The following is a 19,901-nucleotide window of genomic DNA, read 5'->3' as shown; positions in this document are numbered from 1 at the left end:
TTATAATTACTAAAACTAATTTATTATTGTTGCCAGTGGTGGCGCGAATAGATATTTTATGAGGTAACCACCTCGTGCAAAACTGGGGGAATCCCAATGAATCCAGTTTCCAATGCCTAGACGTCTAGACTAGTTTGTAATTAATACTAACATGGTTACATACAAAATGTGTTTAAAATATGTGAAAAAATTGGTGGGTGGGTACTTATTTGAGGCTTAATGTAGTTACTTCATAGAAATAAGAAGTTCACGCCACCACTAATTCTTACGATATTGAAAGATTGATTGATACATAATTTTCTAGTCTTGGTCGATGGTAACGACCACGAATTAAAATATACCGAATACCCAATGACCTATATGAACACCTGTTTTTCTTAGACCCAAACTGATTTGCCAGAACAGGTGTTGCAATCTACACCTAGCGCTTGTTATCATAATATCGATAACTTTCATAATTAATTTAACTTAAAATCTGTTAATACCACAAATTTAATCAATTACGAATTTAATGAATGCTTAAATTCTTTAAAATAATCATTTTCATAAATCATAATATTATAACATCTTTCTATTATATACATTTTTAAATATTAAATTTAGTAGTATACATTTAATTCCCTTGCAGCGCTAGTAAACCTTTACACTTTTGGAAAGTCAGTTTTGGAGCTCTTTATCATGTACCGTTGGGTATCCAGTATATTTTAATTCGTGGTAACAACTAACGATTGATAAAATATCTCTTTTCAGTATAGCAGCATTCGTGCGATCAGTATTCACTTTGACACGTCGTAGAGTCCATTGCTTGTATTCGTCATTACATTATTATGTTTTTTAATACGTACTTTATTATAGTAAGCAGTGACTCAACTTTAATTAAATCAAGCATAATAATTTAACCATTCTTAAAACTACAGTCTATAGTACCTATACTATATTCCGATACTATTTTGATTTGATTTCTATTTATCACTTAATCATTCATCAATAATTCGTGTATGATAATATAATAATGTATTACATTCAACCGTTATTTTCAAGAATGCAGCATAATTAGGCATAATGTTTTGTTGACAAAATATTATATTTTTATAAATATAGTTAAATAATTGTTACATTTTTCAATCTTCAAAGTATATTAATGTCATGACCATGTTATCATAATATGTTTTTAGTTCGGGAACAATTTCGTTTAAAACTTTACCACTGGATCAAATAACAGTAACCTACATCAACTGTCAACAAAGTTACAAATTTTTTTTTTATTCACTTTTGCATATATTTTAATCCTAAAGCAAAGCAATTTTCACTAAAACTTTAAACTAAGCATAATAAACTTTACTGATTTTACTATCTCATAACAGTGACAACCTGCATCAGATGTCAGATGTGTCGTGAAATTATACTCTGTTGCAATCATCAACTTATTATGTGAATAAACCTAACAAAAAAAAGAATTACAACTTAAAGTTAAGAATAATAAACTTAGCCACATTTAGTTTTTTTTTATATTACATGTCAAACACAAACATATTTGTTATAAATGGAAAATATAGTTGATCACGTTTATGATACCTATATCAAAAATTCAAAATTATGTCATTTTCACATAACAATACGTACATATCAATCAATCTACCCACCTAAATTGTTATTATATTTTGTATATAATATATGAAATATGAATATGTTTTGTTATGAATATTATATTGTATATATATATATATCATTATTTTGTTATTTTTTGATAAGATAATAAAAATAATTTTTATAAATTTACCAATGTTAATACAGATTAATCATAAATTATTATCTAATTAAAGTAACCACTAACCATATATAATATTTTACAAAATGTATTTTTGTTCAAATGTATACCTATACTATATAAAAATTGGAAGAAAAGTAATTAGCTTATATTATACGAGTATAGTTATTTTTTAAGCGATTTTAGCCATAGTCTAAGTATGAGAATTTTCTATTAAAAACCCCTAGGTAACTTGGTCATTAGCTAACAATATTTAGATTTTTTCTAGCAATAATAATATGATATTAATAATTGTAATGGATATTTTTACAAGTTATATTTTTGTTACAATAAATCAGCTTTTTTAATTATTTTATACATTTTATTACTTATCTGTCTTGCTATACCAGGGTTTGATAGATGAACTTAGGAATATTGTATTTGACTTTAGCCGCTTCCATTTGTCTGTATTCGATGAGAGAAGGTATTATTGACTGTTAATTAGACTTTGCAGGTTCAGTATTTAGTTTGATCTACTTTGTTCATAATATACCATATATATATACATAATACTCTATCTTAAACGTATTAAGATAACCATTTCAGAAATGTACTAACTTTTATTAGGGAATTCAAATCGGCACATGATTTTAAAATATAATTGTATACGAAATCTTCAGCTTTTTAATTTTTCGCACCATTGGTTATTTGATGAATACATATAATAAATACAGCTGCACATCTCAATAATTACTAAATATTTCAAACAATGTGTTTGCTATTTTTGGCAACACTGCGTTGCTTTGCGACATTTCTAACAGGCCTCAGTAGCCCGGGCTATGCGGTCTGTCTTACCATTACCGCCGGACACAACGTTGTGCTCCGTCTGCGTACCTAGTACTACTTCCTACTGTTGTTGCTCTAAGCCGTCTCTATTATTTTAATCGTTTTACAATAAAAACCGTATTTATATACTTAAGTAAAATACATATCTATAAATTCGTTCCTTTCAAATAGTTGTCTATAACTATATTACAAGGTTATTTTTCATTCTAGTAGACTATCAGCGATTCTTTGACACTGCAGAATTAAAACTAAATTTCCGACCACACGATTTGTTCATCTTCATTTATTAGTTGATTACACACCACTACTTACATATAATTAGGTGACGCATACATTTAATACCGCATTACAACAATACACCTAAACTATATTTCTATAGAATCTTAACCAAATTATGTACGTTTTTAAAATAAATTATTATAGATTTTATTTGCATGTTACAATACATTATTTATTATAATAGCTTCATGTCTATTGAAACTAATTTCTAATATTATAATCTTAAACCCTAATGAGTACAAGATAGAATATTCTACAAAGAATATAAAGTAGAATGTAGAAATTATTTAAACTAAATATGTATGTACAGGAATAACATTTTACATAGGTACCCACTCGTAAATATTAAAACAAACCTTTAATTTTTTCATTGAACTTAAGCCCGGCGACTAAGGCCATTAGCTATTGTAGGGGTTATGAACTGTAGTAGGGGTAAGGTTGGTGCGGTAGATTGTTTTTTTTTTTATGATTGTTAGGGTTGTTAGGTAGCAAACACGTGTATGTGTGGCAAGGTTTTTAACTACTACGAACCCGGGTGGTCACCCATCCGGGAGCTAGTAGTTGTAGCCGTTACTTACTCCCAATTGCATTCCGCGACTGGTAGCAGCCAACGCGCCACGCCAAGCCACATCCTTTAATTTTTATTCGACAGTAATATGTTATACAGTGAGTTCCACTTAATGTGATCACTGGTTTACAGAATCAACCGTTTATTAGAACCATAAATGAAAATCCCAAACCAAAATGTATGTTACTAATGTTAAATTTACCTTTTATTAGAATTACTAAATACTGGATAATTCAATCACTTTTATGAACAATCTTATCGTTTTTATGGAATTTAAAACTGATTAATTTATAAAACTCATTTTATTTTTGAACTTATCAGTATGACAGTATATCGTTGTACGTTATTATGTTATTCAAATATCTTTGTGCGTCGTGTACTTGTGTCATTTATTATGTATGTTACATTAAATATCTAATTATAAATAAATAAGTAATAGTATTCAAATATTGAATTATTAAAAAAAATGTTGTAAATGTTTTATAGAATCAACCAGTTAATAGAATCAAAATGACGTGCACCAAAGTGATCACATTAAGCAGAACCCAGTGTATTTAATATAAAATATAGATATATTAAAGTACTGAATATAATTTTTACACAAAATACATTCAGGTATTCTGCAATTAATTTAATTAAAAGGTTTAAAAGGTTATTAACTTGTGAAATATAATAATTTAAACAACATACTACAAATTATTATGTTGATGTAACCAATGAAAATATTTTGAAGCTTTTATTGATGAATAATTTGAAGTAGGGAGTAAAGCAATTAAGAGATATCCAAACCAAACTAAAAATGTTTAAAAAAAAAGGTAAACCATATTTTAACAAATATTTTTTTTTAAAGGTGACGATTAATTTTAAACCAAATACATAAATGTAAATTTTTTAACATGCATGATCTTGTATTCTTGTAAACTATGTGTCAGATTTACTTAGAATTTGACATCGATATTCAGCTGGGTCTAAAGAAGGTCAGTACATCAACTTTGAAATTAACATAAAAGCTTCTCTTGATCTCCTTGATTATATTTAATGAGACAAGTTTTTTATCACAACAACACAATATTTCATTTGTATACATACATATATTATATATATACAAACAAACCATATAACGTGACTGTTTTCTTTCATAACCTCTATAAAGAAGTTATATTTCAAAATATAAAAAGAGGTCAATTTAATCAATTAAAGAAAAACAATAAACATAAACATCACAAAAACATCCAAATATCAATAAATTAATCAGAATTAACGGAAATCGCAAAACAAGAGACTGCAAGAGATATGCTACCACCATAGTTCGTAAATACGGGTCAAAGCTACACGAGGAGAATGAGGAGATACTCACTTTCAATGGTCCAACTAATTCATAAATCAGAATTTCGACAATATTAGAAGTCACTTACATACAGTCAATATGAAATAGTGTTCATCTCTCACAATATATACAATATTTATGAAAATTGGGGAATTCCGTAAAAAGCCAGCACACTTGAAAGTATATATTATTGTACTTCCAACCTTCAGAGTAGGTACGGACGAATGAGCTGCGGAGGTATTAAGCAGGACAAACAAAATGTAATTATACAATATTGAACGGTCACCAGTAAGGCATCCCAGTACGCCTACCCAGTAAATGAGCAATACAGTGAAACCGAATCATTAAAATCGTTAATCACATCTTCACGAGAGAGTCAACGTCTCAACGGACTCGGGGGTACGAGGCCATACCAGGACTTACCGCCGCTATCCTCAATGCCAACCAACGAAGTAAACAGAGTTTGGTTAAACTTGCTACCTTGCCATCATCAGTGGGTTTGGATCCTTTACAACAATCGGAAATACGTGAAAGAGACTTGAGTTTAAATCAACAAAGAAAGAAAACAAAATCCCAATAAACTGTGAACGGCATAAATTGAAAAATTGCTAAGTTCATGGGAACTATTTTTATGTCTACATATTTAAAAAAATATATAATATTTGTCAAATTATATCAATTGGGCAATAATTTTAAAAAATAGAGAAAAAAAATATAAAAATAAGAAATGTGGACAAGTGGGTACCGCACTATTGTACAGAAGTAGTATAATAGACCGTCTTTGCTCAGAATCATTTTTAGTATGCAATGAATTATGATTGAATTCAATTTTAAAACACACAGTGACTTATAAATAACAAAGTAGGTGCACTCGACACCCGCTGTATTGCAGCAGCGATTAATTACTTTCCCCTTTTTTTTTTTGCTTTTCCTAGTTATTTTGAATAGTAGGTACTTAAAATTTTTTATTTTTTATCCCCCCCTCTAAATTAGATCTAATTCGTTACCAGAAACCACCTTCAAAGTTGAAAATCAAAGCAGTTTTACTACTCCAAAAGGCGACGACGGACAGAAAAAAACACACATGATTGTAAAATCAATACATTCACCCCTCCACTCATAATTTAAAATTTTGGATTTAACAGTATTTCCGCAGTCAAATGTATGATGTATATGTAATTCCTATAAACCCATAACAAATATTTTACTAGAAAATTATTTATATCAAGCCAATAATTATTTATATTATTATGTAATTTCAATAAAACATAAAAACATAATATATATTATACATATATAGTATATACTATACATACATGAAACCAAAAGACTTGAATACAATTTTTTTAGGTTTAGATATTATAATCAGAGATAAGATATATTGTATTTAAAGACGTATAAATATGCACTATAATAGCCATATAAGAATAAATGCACATTACCTTATAAATATCGTGAAACATAAACAACAAAATGCAGGTACTAATATGTTTGTTAGTTAAAATGCTAACATAAGTAGTGAAAGTACAGAATTCAGTGAATTAAGAATTTACTATACTAAGAATAATAATTTTTATCGAGGCAACGAGGTTTGTCATTTTTCAACAATAAGTAGAAAGTAGAAAGAAATCAATTAAAAAGCGCAATATGTATATATGCTGTTGAATATTTAGTTACATAGTTTTAAAGATCCATCTTTTCTTCTCTGAGTTAATTATTTGATAAAGAAATACTAACGTTATTCAGAAGCTGACCGAATATCTCAATCTCAAAGCATCGTGACTTCACTCTATGGCTTTGACATGCATTTGGTTAATATCATGTAATTTAATGATACACTTTAAAATACTCGCATTAGCATGCAAAATGTCAATTTGCGTGTTTAACATGAAGTATAACCGTAACACAAATTGCAAACAATAATATTTAGTTAGTTTTTGTCATGTTCCAATATCGCACTTCAAACCCTTGATCCGTTAGAGGCAATTATCATTAGTTTAAATTATTTTTTCCATAAACATAACTATTTTTTTTGGTTTTTTCAGAGACGACAATATTTAGAGTAGGTTTTAATAAAATTTATTTATCAGTTGTTTTTAAAATTTATCCTTAGGTGCTTTGAAATCCATATTAACAAAAATAAACTGTACACGAGCAGACAATATATCCTGCACCGAGGTGAGCGAATCCATAGACGATTGTCAGGTATCCTACGATATATATTATACACATATATGTATACATATATATTGTCTTGTCAGGCTTTTAATTTATTTTTAAAACTTTCTTAATGTCTTAGTTTTTTAGTAAATTATAATTGATTACCTGGGAGCTCCAAGAAATTGGAGGTTCTTCTTTGCCTCCCTCGAGCTGTGGCATTGAAGTTAAGTGGTGCTAATTCTTCGTTAGAAAATTGAGAATCACGGCTACTTCGACGGGACGCTAAGTACGCTAGACCCCGGCCTCTTGGTGATGACGGTCTAGAAACCGATGCTGGCATAGTGGATAAATCTTCCTCCGTGCACTCAGTCAAATCAGATGCAGACCTAAAATAAATTAAAAGTAAGTATTAAATAATCATTTAAAATATTATTGATACTTTTAAAGTGTTAATTAATATGATTTTTCTAAATAAAACTGTATATTAAATCATTATTATTTTTGTAGCAAAATAATTTTCATGAACCTAAACTAAATTCATGTGTGACGGTGGAGTGTGATAATGTGAACCACTCTGTAGCAACCTATAGTGGTTGAAAAAATAACTATAAATATACTCTGAGTTTTGAGGAATCTATAGATATAACTTTTATTGAAAACAGTCAAGTAGTTTTTGAGTCTACAGAGGGCCAACAGAGAAACATTAATTTATATATAATACTATACCTGACCAAGTGAACATTATTGTTGCCCTTTAAAAATGCCAACTCTATATGATTCAAACTTTGTTCAATTCATTATTTATTCAGTATAGTAGTGTTCAAAACATAAAATTTTTCATCGGCCATCTTGAATCTTAAAGTACTTGTGCAAGCACTACTTTAAGATAAGATGTGAATTTTGGAAATTGCTTTCTTTTACTAACTCACTTAAGTGGTGGTACGAAGGTACCGTGAAAATTGCAAGCCTCAAGCTATCATTATTTAGGCTCTACGTTGATCAGTTAGTCGGGACACGTTCGATCATACTATATTATACCCACCCCACTCGGTGTTACCCATGAGAATCGCTTGTGATTATGCGAGTAGTATACAATCAAGTAGGCAATCCACCTACAGTGAATTGCGGAACCCGCAAGATGAGTACATAAATGTATAATTTCTAACAATAAAGTTGTAAAGTTATACTAAGTTGAAATTATACCAAATGGAAAAAATTACAGTTTTGTACAGCATGTCAGTTAGACGACTTTCCACGCTAAGTCTCCAGTTTTTAATATTTTTTTTTAGGATTTTCCTTCTTATTTTTCTTTTTAAGCCACCACTGTATTAAAGCGAATAAAACAATAAGAAAATTATTCAAAGCGTTCTTTGCTTATGAGTTTTAGCGGGACTAACGAAAGAGAATTTATCCATTTACATAGTATGTGATATATTTATATATATTATAGATTAGTACAGTTCAGTGGTCCAAATTCAACCAAAAAAACTATATTATTTCATTTGTGTGAATTATTTATGTCACTATAATGAGTATAAAACATTATTGTATTTTGTTATTGTTTAAATTGAAAAAAAATTAACTAATTCAAGTTCAAAAATCAAAATCATTATTTTAATTATTATTGATCTTTCTGCGAATTGTCGATAAATTCAACAATATCTTGCTTCAAACCAGCAAGTTGGCTAAGAATTCACTTTCTTTTAACCATAATTTTGCTGCCTTTGTCTAAGAAGTCTTTGCCTTTATGAGAAACATTATGACAGAGAAAATGACAAATAAAGTAAAATTAAACCTAAACTAAATACCAGACAGTAGTTTTTGAATCCATGGTGGACAAACAAAGAAAAGTTGATTTATATAAATTATATAGTCTGGTTACTAATTAAAGTACCTATATACTAAGCACATAGCTACCAATATAATATGTAAGTAGGATATACCCAATACTTAATGTGTAATATGTATGTTATTAATAGTAGTAATAATATGATGTATACACTATAGCAGCTGTTCTCAAACTTATTTTTTCGCGTACCACTTAGTATATTATCAATCAGTTGTGTACCACTGATGATTAAAAATAGAAAGATACAAGCTTTACATAGTTGAATACATTTATTTTAAATAAAAATTCAGTAAAATACTACAATAAAATCATAATTTATGTATTAATACAAATTTATTAGTGTTTAAAAATTAAGGCATGAATTAAATAACAAATTTTCAATGAGAATCATGGATTTGTAGATTTTATATTTGTGATGAAATATCTGGTTCAGTGTTACTTAAGGGTTAAGGCATTCCGTGTACCAACATGTAATCTTTCGTGTACCACAGTTTGAGAACCGCTACACTGTAGTCATAGTACTATAGGTACGCATAAGTATAAAACTGTTACAAATCAAATGCAGGTATTAGATAAATTCACTATCATAATTAAACTTGTGTAATAGTAAATAATGAAAAGTTAAAGCTATTTGTTTGGTGCAGGAGCCCCTCAACTTAAATTATAAATTCAGTATTTTTTTTCTGTGGTTTTTACATTCAATGTATTTTTCAAGATTATAAATAAATTATACCATAAATCTATAAATTGATAATTTTTTAATGTTAATTGTTGTAAATTAAACGTATATGCCTGTATTAATTACAGTCATATAGATAGGGAGGCCCTAATTATGCCGGGACCTGGAGTTTCAGCTCCCCTCCCCTAAGTAGGGCTCTATCACAGTTGTCTCTGTCCTCACCCACTCATACTATCGAAGATCTACCTTACTACCAGGTTCTTATTAAAGTTTATTTATAGTTAGTATTAGAGAAAATTTACATATTATTGAATTTGTAGAGGAGAATATACCTATACACTGTGACCGAACAAAGAGTTTTTTTTTCATATTTATATTTTAAAATGATTTATAAATTCTTAAATAATTCATTTTTTTCAAATTGATATAACTAGTTTTAAAATAAATACAAAAAACTCTTTACTCGAGGGGTTTATATTTTCCTCTACAAATTCGATAATATATATATTTTCCCCAGTATAAATACTTAACTATAAATACACTGTAATAGACAACACATAATGGCGGTTTAGCGTCTTATTGATAGCTTTAAATTTAATTATGCTAAAAATACAAAAAATAACTAAATATTAAATTAATAAATTAAATAACAGTAGTTCATATAAGATTTTATTTTCAAAATATTTGTTCTCTTTTTAAGCTGTAGACTTTTGAAATTTTCTTCTTTAGAGTCAGAGCGCTCGAGATAAATGTAATAGTTATAAAATAACATGTTTTTTTTTGGAACATCAACTTTTTGGAGAAGTATAAAGATGCTTCAACATTGTGATTTGTGGATGGTTTCTTGTTGTAGATTGGATGTGTAAATAATATTACAAGATTCCTCACAATTTCTTTTTCTGCTGGAATTTAAAACAATGTTTAACGTAAAGCCACACACACATTTTATGAGCGTTTCAAGTTAACATTTTGATGACATTGAATATTCAAACGTATACAACTATACATATTATATAACAACAATTTATCCTCAAACTAATTTTGTTATATTGTTAATTATTAAAGATAAAATTATAAATTAGTATATTTAGTAGCTTAGTAGTATTTCAGTAGTTTTATCAATAAAATTCTAAAAATATATAAGATATACAAGCACAATTTTTTTATAGATATTTTAAATTCTAATTTTGACGAAATTGAATATTCAAAATAAAAATAACAATTTAATTGTAATATTATTATATATTGTAATTTGTAATTCAAAAAATATTGACCATAATGACTTGGAACTTTTCAGCATTATGAATATTATTATTTTAATAAAATATAAAAATATTTATATTAATTTTAAGCTATTTTTCACTTCAAATAATCAAATTTGTTCACGCTATTCTACGTTACATAGGTATCACTATGTCAGTAGGTACCTAATAAGTATTATTAAGTATTTAAGTTATAAGAGTATAAAAATAATAAATATACAATAACGCCGTTCTACAAATAGAATAATTAATAACTCCTATATTTATATAAATATTATAATATAAAAAATATGCTTAGAAATAGACAGTAACTTCATTAGAGGGAAGATATATTTCCTCTAGAAAAAAAATAAAGTATGCAAAATAAAAAATATAGATGCTTTGAATATATATACTTATGCTTATCACTTTCAAGAAATACCACCCTAGTAAAGGTTAGGATATATAATATATTATATTTATAATTATATTTATATGCTATAAATAGGTTTTAAAATCTAGTTTTGTTTTATCGTCCTCCCTGAAATTACCCTATGGGTGCCAAAAAATGACTTTTTTGATAATTTGATGCATTTAAATTTTAAACCAGTAGGTATTTTTTGATTTATTTAACTTTATGAACTAAGAATAATAGGTCCCTGATATTAAGTTTGCACGATTTGGGGGCCATGATGATTCAAAAATTGTAGTAGCTAATTAATATTTATTAAACAACATTTTATAATTTGTAAAAATCGCCTGAGTAAAATAAATATTAGATTCTATTAACCATTTACATTTTTTATATTTTTGTTAAACAACTTTTAACACCTACTAAAACATTTTGAAGAAATAAGATGAAGGATTAACCTAACATAGAAAATATAAATAAAGTAAAATATATGTATATGTATATAATTAATTTATAAATGTATTACCTGTTAAATTATGATCAACAATAAAAAAATTAACTTGATATTTCAATCACTTAATTTTTATTTCAATTGCCGCATGAAACACTTCCCTGCTTAAAACACTCTAGAGAGGTGGTCCCTTAAAGAAAGTTTTAAACGAGTTTTACTGTAATATTCTTAATACTAATATACATTTTAATTAGCAGATGGCCGTTTAAAAAAAATCATATGCTTATCAATATACGGTTAAAAAATTAATTCTCATTCGAAAAAAAGTTGGTAGGTATTACCAAAAAAATCGATGTACCTAAAATATCGACGTACATAAATCAAAATAATATAGTCCTTAAGCATACTTAAGAACTCCAATAATCTGAATTCAAATCAATTCATTATTAAAGGAAAAATGAGTGTGAGCATACTTGATGAGTCCCCCTGTATTCATACCTATTTTTAAAAAGTATAAGATTGAATAAATAACACGATATTTACAACTTAAATTCCACAATCGCGAATAAACCTAAAAAAAAATATCAAAAATACCATACTACCTTCTATTTTAATTTGAAAAAACACTTTGGAGGGAATAAAAATATACCTACTTCTTCCTTTATTTTTTTTATGTTTATTGGTTAAATCTAGCGATTATGCACTCTGTGCTCTGTAATGATGCAAATAAAATAAAATCATAATTGTCTACTTCTACAGATGTAAAACTATACTTGCATCGTTAACAACTTTTTGTCATCCCGGAGAATGGTACAAGATATAAACGATCAAATATTATTTTTAAGTGGGAACAATTATTTAATAGTATTACAGTAAAGTTTCCAATTTACACTAAATCATTATTTTTTTCACCTAGACATAATAAAATCTACATCATATTTTAATTTAGTATAGATACTATAAACTATTGCATACATAATATATATAGCTTAACAGATTATTCTAATTTACATAAATATTGAACGAAGACACTACCAACAAACTGTAATATGATGATAATCAGGGGTTTAAGTGGGGGGACGCAGGAGGACTCAGTCCCCCTACCTCTGACGGCGGTTTAAAAGAGTCCCCTTTAACAAATTAGGATTTTATACATAAGACATTATTCATAAAATCATATATGGAAATGGAATGCTTAAAACTATATGAAGACATTAGTCCCCTCTCGAATTTTTTTCTACTTTAAACCCTGATGATAATCAAGGACTTTTGGTTCCTACCTGGGCACCTAAATATTTATCCTTGCTAATCCAAGAGTCAAGTCCACTATAATATTATCTGTTTCTATTGAGTATGTGATAAAAATTCAATTTTAAAACAAATCATATACTTATAGTTCGTCATTATTTATTTTTAAATTATTGTCTTGTTGTATTCGAGTAACATTTGAGAGTAAAATACTTAGCTATTATATACAATATACAGAACTTTTAACCATAGATGATTTAAATAAACTAAGTTTTAAAAATGCTTTCAACTTTTTTTGTTTCTTTAAGTCTTAAGAATATAATAAATATTAAATATCATGACATACAGGTTATGAATAACAGATATTGAAACTATAATGTATTTCTAGTAATAAATATTTTATAGAGAAGAATATTATAATACATATAAATATGGATATAATATACCATGAATATATCACGTAGCCAAATAGGTAATCACTTAATATGATTTAATAAGCTTTTTGATCCAACGAATAAACTTGTATTGGTGTTTATAGAATAAAAAACGATTGCTAACTCAGATATTAGCATGTAAACTTTCTTGGTTTTTAATTTTTAGAAAACTGTAAGTAATATGTATGTATTTTATTACAATATGATTATACCAAAATTGTACTTTCAGGAAATTATGATTTATTGAGAAGATATTAGATTATAGTAGAATATAGCAAGAAGTTAAATATAACTGGTTAGAATTTAAAAGGTATTAAAATCATTTTGCTAGTTTTATTTATTAAACTTGATAACAAATAGTATACCTAATTTAGTAATATGAATATTTTCCGATATCACGCTTAAAGTAATAATTTGAATCCAGAAAAACGTCGGTCTGACCCACCCCGCAAAAAAAAATAATTTTCATTTAGTGACAGATCTCCGAAGAGCGGATTTCGTTGTTTGGGGTCTTGTTAAATTCACATTGACTAAGAGAAGTGCAGTGAAGATTTCAGAACTTTATCTTTAATAGTTAATTCACTAGGGAGCTTTAAAAAAATTAAAACACATTTTATATGGCGTTTTTTGATGTTTTTCAGCTTTAAAGCTTTGTAGTGAATTAAGGGTCGAAGATAAAGTTCTGAAAATCTTCACTGCACTTCTCCTAGCTAATGCAAATCTAACACGACCTTGAAAAAACCTCAAACAACAAAATCCATTCTCCAGTTTTGAAAATCTACTCCGCTAAATGAAAATTAGCGGAAAATAACTCTTATTTTCACTGTGAAATATTAAACAATTTTTTTTTTTTAATGTTTAGTTTCACATTTTGTATATTCTTCCTCTTTTTAATGAGCTATTAACCAACTTTCTAGCTATCATAGTTTAAGAGAAAAAAAAAATTGAAATTTGGGGACTGTTTACGCCGACGTTTTTGTGAATTCAAATCGTTATTCCGCTTGGGTGTGATATCGGATTCCTCTCATTAATATTTTATATTAAAGCTAGCTTAATTACCCACCTATTCATTACTACCAAGTTACATTTCTATTATTTTCCTATTTAACACAAATTCTTGAAGTCTTCAAAATTCAGACTTTTTTATTTCAATTATTACCGCATATTTACTTGAAAAAAAAATCAAAAAAGTAAAACTAAAAAATTTTAAATGTCTATAAATAACTCAAAACTAGTCAAAATAAATGTTATGATGTATGGAAAATGATAAAATTGATGAAAATTTCAAGTATTTACGGTTAATAGTTTTTATATAACGAAATGAGAAAATCGTTTGAACTCTTAAGAATTTGTTAATTTACTGTTAAATACCAAATATCTTAGCATTTTAAATTCAAACTCTAAATTAATTTTCGATTAATTACTATGATTTTTATATGAATATATTGAAAAATATCCGTTTAATCTTCATAACTTATTTTTATCATTTACCTTGATCGTTACCCCTAGAATATAAATAAATACTTCAAATTTCGATTTAGATACATATAATTTTTTTAAAAATTCATCTGCTTAACAATTTACAGGAAGAAGAATGATGTTTCTTATTTGTAAAGAGAAACTAGTAGATATCGCTTCAGGAAACTCCATAAACAGTATAAAAATCTAAGTATTTGAAAATTTGATGATTAAAACATAATATATTTGAAAATTCCAAAAATCTAAATTTATATAAAGAAATAAATGGGAATAAGAATGCTTAGTTAATTATGATGTATATTATGTTATAAATTAACACTGACTCAGTTGTCTCCGTCTTACAAGTGCTAAATACCAAATTTACGCTCAGCAGATCACGTGTAGCTTTGTTAGTAAAAAAAATTTGAGGAAATCGACTTATTATGAAACTAGATGGTAAGCATATTAACTGTGTTTGTATGTAGGGTTTTCAACCTTTTTTAGGTTCAATTTTTTAGCTAGTTTTGAGTATCTGTATTATAAAGCGTAAATTAAAAATGCTCATTACACTCACTTAAAAACTGTATTATCGTAAAAACTCACATACAAATACAGATAATGTTCTTACCATAAAGTTTCATAAAAGGTTGATTCACTCTAATTTTTAAGATAACGAAGCTACATGCGATCTGCTCATAGTAAATTTGCTTTGTTAAGCACTTGTAAGATGAAGACAACAAATGCCAGTTTCACGTCATCTTAAATTACTAAGACACAAAGTTCTACAAATTGCCATTTACGTACATGGTACTAATAATAATTACACAATATTAATATAATAATATTATACTAAATGGTCGTAATAAAAACATTCTTATTTATTAGCAACAACTTCTTTGTACTTATTTGTTTTACTCGTTTATATTTAGCCCTTACCATAATAATTATTAATTACATAAAAGTAAAATATTGAGCCAATACCATCAACTTTACTCAGAACAATGTAAATAAATTTATGTATTACGAATTAGAGTATATCAGTAATCAGTCATCACTCATCATTGAACAATAAATGGACTGGAGTACCTAAATTTTGAATGCTTTTAAGAGTAAAATCCAATCAATAAAATAATTATATTTATTAAAAAATACATTATTTTAACACATTAAACTGATTTTCTTTGTATGAAAATTATATCTGAATGGTTGTTTTTTTTTCCTCGGTATAACATAAGAAAAAAAATACACACATATTGACATAAAACTATTTTTCAGATCGTATAAATATTAGATATATATTATTCTATTTAAAAAAGTTCAAATGTTCAATCATTCATAAATCGATATCAGACTAGATAATAATAACAACATAATTGAGTAAATACTGGTCGCGAGATTATGTATCTATACATAACCATCCAATGGTGATTAGGTACTGATGGGTGGAGTCTTGGGGAGGATCCTAGACCCCCTTTTAATTCGAAAAAATAGCACGGTATGCTTTTATTATACATAGTAGTAATAAACAACTAAAGTAGGTAATGTAGGTACTAAACGGTATCAATAATAGTATTTGTAATGATATGATAACATTGTAATGATAAGATAACCTAAAAAGGTTTTAAGAATATAATATAATAAAAAAAAGGTAGTTCGTCATAAAAACGTAAACCTGTGTTATCACAATAAATTATTCATTTATTTTATCTAGACGGGTAGTAGCCCATTTACAACATAAATTATTATTATTAGTAAACAATGGTATTATACAAGTTTTTGGTACAGATATAGATTGAGAAATTAAATCATTTAAATATGTATTAATATATCATAGAATTATAGTATGTCTTATAATTAGAGCTCTGTTATTTATGAAGTTAAATGTATAGAGATATGAAACTGCAGCACATAGCAATGTCTGTGTTCGGGGGTGGAACGGACCACTGGCCTATGTCCTGCAAGATAGTATGCCCTTGTACTTATATAGTGGCATAGAGCACTTTATTATTAAGCCCCAAGAGGTCATAGTTAAGGGATAACCAGCTTTAAATCCTTATTATTACCCATCAACTGTCATTTCCGAATTTTAAAATAGAATACTATAGAACGATACTCCTTGATAATATATTATATTATTGGTGTAATGTATTTACAGTTGGCATTTGGCGTTATGAATTATAACATATAGTAGATTTTACATTATTTTACATATATTCTAACTTTAATCATGTTTCAAATGTTTCAATCATAGACATAAATGCCAAATGGTTGCACGATGAGGACAATATTATTTGACCCTATACTTACAATGTTCTTATCAAAAACCTCGAAACTGCAAGCACTTTGAATGTTATACGTGGCTACGTACTTCTAATGTTCTATAACCGTGACAAGGTAAAACGTTCATTACTATAACCGTGCTTTTAATATATAAAGTATTAATGGTATCATAATTTATCAGCTATCGAATATTCTCAAGTTTTACTTTTACTACTTTTACCTATCAAACATCAATCATCAAGAGCGATTTTTATAATTTCTATTTACTATTTTATTTCAAAAATTGACATTTATATAATACCTATTCTATTATAATAATTGTATGCGAACTATGAATATTATTATATTAATATTTTCAAAATATGTATTTAGGATATTTATAAATTATGATAAACATTAGAAACAGGTACTGTTTTAAATTTAAATGTTGAAAAAGATTGAGTACAGCACTCATTTATAAATAAGAGTTATGGATATCCATCAATTTATTACTTTCTACGGGCCACGACTGTGTTTAACAAAAAATACTGACAGCTCCTCTTAATTTTCCTAAATGTGAGGCCTTCTATAATTGTATTTCAGTATAGGCTTTTACAGGCTTAATCCACCCATACCTATGTTACTTTATATAAAACGTTTTTTGTTCTAACGAATTAAAATTTTTTAATTAAATTGTAGTATAATTTATAAAGAACGTCAATGACAATTGCCACCCAAAAAAAAAAAAAAAAAACGGTGAAAAAAAATTATGCAACTGCACAATAATATATAATTTACAAGTTCGTCCTCAATATAAGTATAGGTATAGCCGGTATAGGTACCTATATAATATGGCTTAATACGAAACAACAGGTGTGATGACAAAAATGGATAATCTGGACTAACCTGTGGGTGTTGCACGCGCTGTCACTGTTGGTGTTGTACGACGTGGAAGTAGCGGCACTGCCGGTGGATGGACTCCTGGGTAGAGTCCTCGGTGTGTTTGGGTTTGTGCCACCGCTGCGGCCGTAATGGTGGACAATGGCCGAGCCACCGGACGACGAAGAGGCGATGGTGGCGGAAACCGCGGACGAGGGGAATTTAAACACTGCACTGGACGACGGGGTTGTAGGGCTACGGCGCGGTGGCCCGTCGGTCGGCGTGGTCACGCTCAGCGACGGGCTCCTTGGTGGCGTGTAATACGACGTGGACGACGAACCACCACCCGGTGGCGTCTTGTGATGCATGTTGTAGTGCGCGTCCGGAAACGAGTTGACGTGACCCAGGTCCCGGCGGACGACAGGCCGCGGCTTATTGGCCGCCTTGGCGCTGGACGACCGCCGGCATGGCTGATGGTGGTAAGCGACCGTTGGCGGTTGTTGTGCAGCCGACTGCTTGAAATTATTATTATTGTTGTTGTTGTTGTTGTTGTTGTTGTTGTTATTACTATGGTTGATTCCGGATGATATGGAACCAGACCTGCCGACAGTATTACCCGGACCCGCAGCGACAGCGACGCTACCGCTATTGGACACGTTAATGGACGACTTGGATCGGGGCGAACACAGAGCAAAGTAGGGCTGAGACCGTTCGGAAAACGAAGTCTCGGACGATCCGATCTCGCTGGCCGAATCGGAACTCCGGAACGTCCGCATGGAACTGCTGTGCGATGACATGATGAAGTGTGCGATTTGACCACCGCTACTTCTTCTACCGATGTCGCTGTCTCTGTCACTACTACTTTCGATGAGATGGCAACAGGTGGACACCGCAAAGCCAAAACGTGCGGTCCGCGAACGCCGGCTGCACCGCCGCCGATTGGTCGCGGAGACGGCGCGCGGTGCAGCGCGTCACTACTTGTACAATATTATCCCCCCAGAAAGGAAGTAAATTTTCAGAAACTTATTTTTTTGGCGAAATTCTATGTTTTAAGATACGACCGTACGCGACACTGAAAAACGAATGGGTTAACGCGTGTGACAATATATTTATAATGTGAGAGCACCAGATAAAGAAAATAATATTAACATTAAAATAATAACGATCGAGTATAAAAAAATAGTGATTGTAAGTTAAAATATCATATCGTTTAGTCGCGTGTATCGAGAGCAGCGCGCAGCAACACGTGTTCCGATCGCCCCGCAGCTTTCGCGGATGGAGCCGTTCGGTACACTGAACTGAACGCTGCTACGAGAAGGGTCTACCCGACTTTTAACAAAATCGCGGCATCGGCGGTGGCGGCGTATCGTTAGTGTGAGCTGCACTACAAGTTGGGGCAACTAACTCTTTCGTGAAACATCTAACGCCATCTAGCGGCGGTTTATTTATATTTATATAATGTGACCACTATTTAGAAAATATTACTCTTTTCTACATCGAGGATGCAGCAGTAAGCCAGTAACACCCCAAGGGGCAAGGTTATCCACTATCTTGAGGATCACGGGGTGATCTATTCAACGTAAGATAGTCATTATAAATGTCGTAAAAGTTTAAAGGATCAACCTGTATCTACACCTCGATCAATGATCAGCACACCGGACACCGGGGCACCACTACACCACTGCTGCTACGACTCAAATTAGAGCGGTATATTATGGTTCAATTTGCCAATTAGTTTTTATCATACACATTTTATGTTTTTTCTGAAAATTAAAATGATATTATATAATAACTGAAGTGTATGAAACTATGAATCTCCTTACTGCTAAGTAGGTTCCTATTAAGTTAAAATAGTTGTTTCGAACAACTTGTTCGTAAGATAAACTTTATGAAAATTTGTTGAATTTTATTAATACAATGGATTAAACAATGGATAGTGATAATTAATACTTGTTTTATTTTTAATGAACAGTAAAATAAAAATCTACATTTTTACCTTTGAGTAATGCCATATCTACTAGGTATAGGTATTTTATTGGATTCAACCATGTGTTTAATCGAAAA

At 29.3% G+C, this 19,901-nt stretch overlaps 1 protein-coding gene across 1 annotated transcript in view; it reads right to left on the bottom strand.

The window, feature by feature from the left end:
- LOC111041570 (myosin-G heavy chain) overlaps positions 1-19,686 on the bottom strand; it is an 86,354-nt gene extending 66,668 nt beyond the window's left edge. The window contains exons 1-2 of the mRNA XM_022325877.1: positions 17,865-19,686; positions 7,093-7,313 (exon numbers count right to left, since the gene is read on the bottom strand). Coding sequence (XP_022181569.1) covers positions 7,093-7,313; positions 17,865-18,634 — 991 coding nt within the window. The 5' untranslated portion in view covers positions 18,635-19,686. The remainder of the gene's footprint in view (positions 1-7,092; positions 7,314-17,864) is intronic.
- Positions 19,687-19,901: the final 215 nt, after the last annotated feature.

This window comes from Myzus persicae, unplaced genomic scaffold, assembly GCF_001856785.1.
Source record: "Myzus persicae strain clone G006 unplaced genomic scaffold, MPER_G0061.0, whole genome shotgun sequence".
NCBI lineage: Eukaryota > Metazoa > Arthropoda > Insecta > Hemiptera > Aphididae > Myzus > Myzus persicae.
Note: the sequence above shows the minus strand (reverse complement) of the source record. Positions and strands in the feature narration are given on the sequence as shown.